Source organism: Pyxicephalus adspersus, chromosome 1 (genome assembly GCF_032062135.1).
Source record: "Pyxicephalus adspersus chromosome 1, UCB_Pads_2.0, whole genome shotgun sequence".
Lineage (NCBI taxonomy): Eukaryota > Metazoa > Chordata > Amphibia > Anura > Pyxicephalidae > Pyxicephalus > Pyxicephalus adspersus.
In genome coordinates this window covers 171,804,660-171,810,432 of record NC_092858.1, presented here as the reverse complement: position 1 = coordinate 171,810,432, position 5,773 = coordinate 171,804,660, and the positions used below count along the sequence as shown (strand labels likewise).

Here is a 5,773-nt window from a genome sequence, read left to right as displayed (position 1 = left end):
TATATATATATATATATATATATATATATATATATATATATAAAAGGTCAGTACTAAAAAATGATGAGTTTCTCCCTGGAGTTGTTTTGATCTGATCAAGATCACAAGCATTGGAACTCTGGAATTTGTATTCTTCTTGATGAGTACTTCTCATTTTTCAATGTGTTAACTTCCCCACTACCTCACTTTTTATAGTCATGGTATGGCCACAGTTAAAAAAAGCTGTTTAATTGGACCTCCTTTGTGTACAGATTTACATTCTCCATACATCAGCATCAGACAACAATAAACCTGTGCAGCATTGTCCTGAATTCTATTAATAATTTCCATTGTTTTTCAGGAAATCACAGAAGATCTGGTGTACGAGAAGCCAGAAGATCCCTTGCAGTTTATGCTGGAAAAGGTGCGTCCATTATACTGCATGCAATGTGTACAAGCACTGACATTGGTGGAACCGCGTGAGATTTGCAATTGTGCTCAGCCAGTCTTGGGATTCATCAATCAGTCACATTACACTCTCAGGAAAATCACTCAAATGTTTCCTAGTTCATCTACATAATGCATGTGATCATTAGTCTGTTAATTGAACATTAAGAGGTAATGATGATGATTCCTTGTCCAGTAAGCAAGCTGGACATGAAAATATGATAATAAACACTGCAGGACTGGAACTGGAAATAGCATAATTACCTACCTGTGCAGTTTAGCGTGTGTGTGCATCACAAGGCTGGACGGAACTACAAATCTTTATACAGGTAAAACAGATCACATGTACTGTATGTTATCATTAGATACAGCTGGGACTTCTGTCTTAATAAACCTTGGAATGGATTTCTTAAAATCATAATAAATGACAAATGCTTTTAATCCTAGATTAGATCCACTTCAGGTTTGCTGGATCACCCCAGCTCTCCCATGATAGTCTATCGTCTCCGGTCTTCGAGAGCTTTAAAAAAACCAGGCTCAATTAGTACAACTTACCCATAGGGATGAATAGAGTGAAAGGAGAAGACCCAACAGGTACATTTTTGTTGGGTATGCCAGTAGGGTCCTCAGGGGCGTAGCAGGTGGGTATTGATAAAAGGGCAAATGCATAAAATTAGACTTCCCTGAATATAGGAAGTTGGTTGGCTCAAGTTGCAGATAGAAGAGTAACATGCACCACAGAATAAGTGGGGATAGTAGGTATGTAGGCAGAACACACAAGGCATCTGCAGATGTCTGCATCTAGAATTCAAGTGGGTACAAAAAATGTACACATATGCACTCCCTGCATCACTCTGGATATATGTGAAGTGTTATTACCTTGTATTTCTTTGCTACTCCTATGACCTAATATTGACTTCCTGACTTATAACCTCTACATACACATGACTCCAAAACTTTTCTAGAACTGCCCCGACTCTCTGGAATGGTTTTCGTCATCTTATTCGGCTTGCTCCTACTTTCTGCTCATTTAAAAGAGCCTTTAAAACCCATATTTTCATATTTACCTACCCATCTTCTTTTGTCCCTTATCACATCACTATTTCCCACCATTCTTTCTCCTATTGTGTGCTGCTTCCCACCTCTTAGGTTGTAAGGTCTTTTGGGCAGGGTCCTCTCCTCCTCCTGTGTCACTGTCTGTATCTGTCTGTTTTTTGCAAACCCTATTTAATGTACAGCACTGAGGAATATGTTGGCGCTACATAAAAACTGTATAATATTAATAATATTTATATAAAGCTGACATAATATTTAGTGCCATGTAACTTAGCATTCTCACTATTTAATGTCCCTACCATAGTTTTATTGCCAATTTGGCTTGAGCCTTAACCTAGAAGTTTCTTTTTGAGAGGTGCAGAGTGTCCTGGTGAAGACTGGAACCTGGGGACCTAATGCGGCAAGGTGTGCTTACAGGCCACCAATGCTCCTCCATCATATAAATCACATAAAAGTCATTTTCATTACATTCAATTCCGGGATAACTTTATTCACTGATTACTTCCCTGAAGTTGCCATTCTTCCTTCAGAACTCCAATGAAGGGTTCTTCCAGCCTTCTTATTCCTCGTGCAACCCCTTTAACAAAGCAAATGAAATGTTCCTTGCTAATTACATCTTAGAAAGCTGCCATAAGGTTAGCGGCTTTATAATTATCTTGTAAACTGGAATATTTAGCTAAGCTTCTGTTTGCCTACCTGATGAAAGGACTTAATTTTCCTTTCCAAACCCCTTTTGTTTTCGCTCCCCGCCTAATTCTCGGTTCAGAGTCATATATGAGGAATGGACGACGCTGAAATGACTCCCCGACAAGACCTCCGAGCAGCTATTAGCGTCCTGCTAATGTTCTCTGTGTATTACCAACAGTATTTTTTAATCTGACTGTGTTTTCTGCAGATTACCGGCAACGTCCTTGTGGCAAAATATTGAGCATGCAGTAAAAACAATAAGGAGCTTATTACGAGCTGCCTTATTTATTCTGCCAGGAGCACTATTGATATTTGCATTAGGGGAGTGAGGTAACAATGCCGCAGCGGCACTCAGCGTTTTCTCATTAAGGCTGACAAAAAAAGCCATCGAAGTGGAACCGGTCCACAGCCGAAAGTAACCTCTTCATGTCAGAGATTTCCTGATTTTGTGGCCACAGTCAACCTGCAGTGAATGAATGCAGAGGAATGGCAATGAATAGATCCTCCATGTTTACATGCATGCCATTGGCCCATATTCATTTCTAAAGATCAGTCATACTCTGCTAGACTGCTACAGACCATAATGGACTTGATTTATCTAAGGTGTACCTGTTGCTTTGCCTTCTGCCTCTTACCTCCATTCGAGCTGTCAGAGATAGCTAATACTTCTAAGTATGGCGGTATGTAAGAGCGGCCAATCAACAAGGCTGAACAGTGTCACATGGGGAAAAAGAAGAAGGCCATTTGTTCTGTATCCATGTGTACGCTACAATGCTGTCTAACACAAAGCAGCAGCTCTATTGGCTCAGACAACGCTGGGGAGTCTAAACAACAGCCTGGTTTTCTCCAGAGCCCCTACAGGTGAGGATGTTACACTGCAGGCTGTTGCCAGGTTGCGGCCCCTGTGCACGCAGAGGTGGGAAACTGCTGATAGATAGGAATAAAGTCTGGTCAGACAAGTTAGTGGTCAGGGCAGGCAGTAAACAGCAGTAGTTGAGAATAGCCAAAGGTCAGGGCAGACAACGATCAGGAGTAGTCAAGAGTCAAAGCAGGGGTCGGTACACAAGAGTATCAGAAACAGGAGACACAGACAGGGACAACCCGAACTTGGGAACAGAACAAAGAAGAACTTGTACAGGTTGGTCCATGACTGTATCAGTGGAATTCTAAATCTGTAGATGTCTTGTGTGTTCTGCCTACATAATTACTACCCCCACATATTGTATGGTGCATGTTACTCTTCTATGTGCAACTTGAGCCAACCAACTTCCTATATTCAGGGAATTCTAATTTTATGCATTTGCCTTTTTATCAATACCCACCTGCCACGCCCCTGAGGACCCGACCGGCCTCAGCCTTTCCCTTTCTTCTTGTTCCAGCAATGTACAGTCTTTCCAACAAAAATGTACCTGTTGGGTCTTCTCCTTTCACCCTGTTCATCCCTATGGGTAAGTCTTACTCATTGAGCCTGGTTTTTTAAAGCTCTCCAAGACAGGAGAAGCTAGACTATCATGGGAGAGCTGGGGTGATCCAGCAAACCTGAAGTGGATCTAATCCAAGATTAAAATCATTTGTCATTTAATAGCGAATGATTTTAAGAAATCCATTCCAAGGTTTATTAAGATTTTCTCATGATTTTCTATCTTCTCCAGTCTTGTATAATAAATCAGGTCCATTGTGGTCTTTAGAAGTCTAGTCAAGTATTGCTGATCCAAAGGAATGAATGGGGTCCAATAGCATGCATATGAACATGGAGGATCCCTTCAATCCCATATTATCTGTCCCTAGAAACTTTCAGTTTTTCATTTTTTCCTCTTTTACTGGTAACAATGTTTGCATTATTTCTGTATGCTAATAAAGCATCTGGAGAAACCCCTCCTATATCCACAGCTCACATCTTACATCTTACACTTTGCAAGCCCTTACCTACCCCTGAGGAGGCCAAGCTCTCTGGTGAAATGCGTTGGGTTAAACCTTTATATAAAGGCTGCAATCCCTATATTTGGATGTTTACCTATAGACTTTTTCACATCAATTTGGGCATAGCAATAAGTCGTGAATAAACTGATAATAGAATACAGGTAGTCCCAGGGTAACATACCAGTTAGGCACTGTAGGTTTGTTCCTAAGTTAAATTTATGCGTAAGTCGGAACAGGTACATTTTTTTAATAAATGCAATTTGGACAGATTTTTGTCATAGCATAACATTAGGCAGTGTGGTGGCAGTTACTGTATAAAATTCTCACTGTGAGTTATTCACAAACAATGCAAAAAAGAAAAAAACTTTTTGGAGCCTAGACATTCATTAACTTCTGGAGCAAGCTGTGCTTTGATATGCAAAAAGAAACAACTGCAGAGTTGGGTCTTGGTCATTAAAGAGTTACAAGAGGGAAAAATAACACCAATTATTTGGGGTTAAGCAGAACAAACCAACTCCAGATCCTGTATTACTGTGGGGAAAACCCTCACCATATCCCTGGGGTAAAGTATCACATATAAACGGACTTCCTGCTAATATCATCGGCTTTCCAGGGATTAAGGCTGCGACTGGCAGGGAACTAATAAGTGCAGCTTATTAACTTCACAAAGATATTGTGCAGCATTACCAGATCATTTTAATTAACATTGGAAGCGCACAATATGTAAGTAATGTTTCAGGATTGAAATCTCATTAAGCGGCTCGTCTGCTGTGTTATGGTAGTGCTTAAAGTGTGTTATGTCCTGGAGAAAACAAACACAGGAGCCATTTATAGAACATAAAGGCTCTTGTCATGTTTTACAACCCTTTAATTATGCTGTAGAAAGAATACAGTTGGTACCTGAAATCGTTTTAGCATTGAATTATAAAGCGGACCGTGAAGAAACATAGTTCTGATTGGTCAGAATAATCAGGTTATATTATGGCTATCCTGCTTGGGCAACTTATGCCAATATTGAGTGGAACATTGGTTCCCATTGCGTCCCTACTGGTGTCAACAGGAAAGAAATCCATAACCTCAGGCACAGCTGTGCTTCTGCAAGCCTTTCAACCAGTCTGCTGCTTTTAATGTAAGTTAAATCTCCAGGATTCCTCACCTTGACCAGTGACCATTGTAGCTTAGCTATTGAAAGAGAAGCCACACTTACCCTTGCCTAGCCATTCTAGGGTGAGACCTTGCTGCTGGGGTTATAGACAATAATAAAGAATATATAATACCTAAAGCTTCTATTCTTTTAAATTAGTCCAGGTCCTTGAAAGGACAGGTACGCTTTTGTGCACTCTTCCTGTCTCCAATTGTATCCCAGGGTTTGATAATACTTACCTCTACTCAGTTGAACCTATGGTCCTAATACCATGGTTTAAGACAGGTTATGGCACATCTGTTACTGGAGCTGATACACAACCCATGTCTATCCTAAAGGCTTCTGTAGAGAACTGGTTTAGATGAGGTACTACCTTATTATTATTACTATTATAAACAGTATTTATATAGCGCCAACAAATTACACAGCACTGTAGGGGTTGCAAATGGCAGACAGATACAGACAGTGACACAGGAGGAGGAGAGGACCTTGGAACCTGACTGACGATAGAGGGGCCCTATGGATTTTGGAGGAGAATGA

The 5,773-nt window shown here is 40.5% G+C and overlaps 1 protein-coding gene across 1 annotated transcript in view; it reads left to right on the top strand.

The window, feature by feature from the left end:
• Positions 1-403, top strand: part of TEX55 (testis expressed 55) — a gene marked incomplete at its 3' end in the record, with an annotated part of 29,342 nt that extends 28,939 nt beyond the window's left edge. The window contains 1 exon segment of the mRNA XM_072399681.1: positions 341-403. Coding sequence (XP_072255782.1) covers positions 341-403 — 63 coding nt within the window.
• Positions 404-5,773: the final 5,370 nt, after the last annotated feature.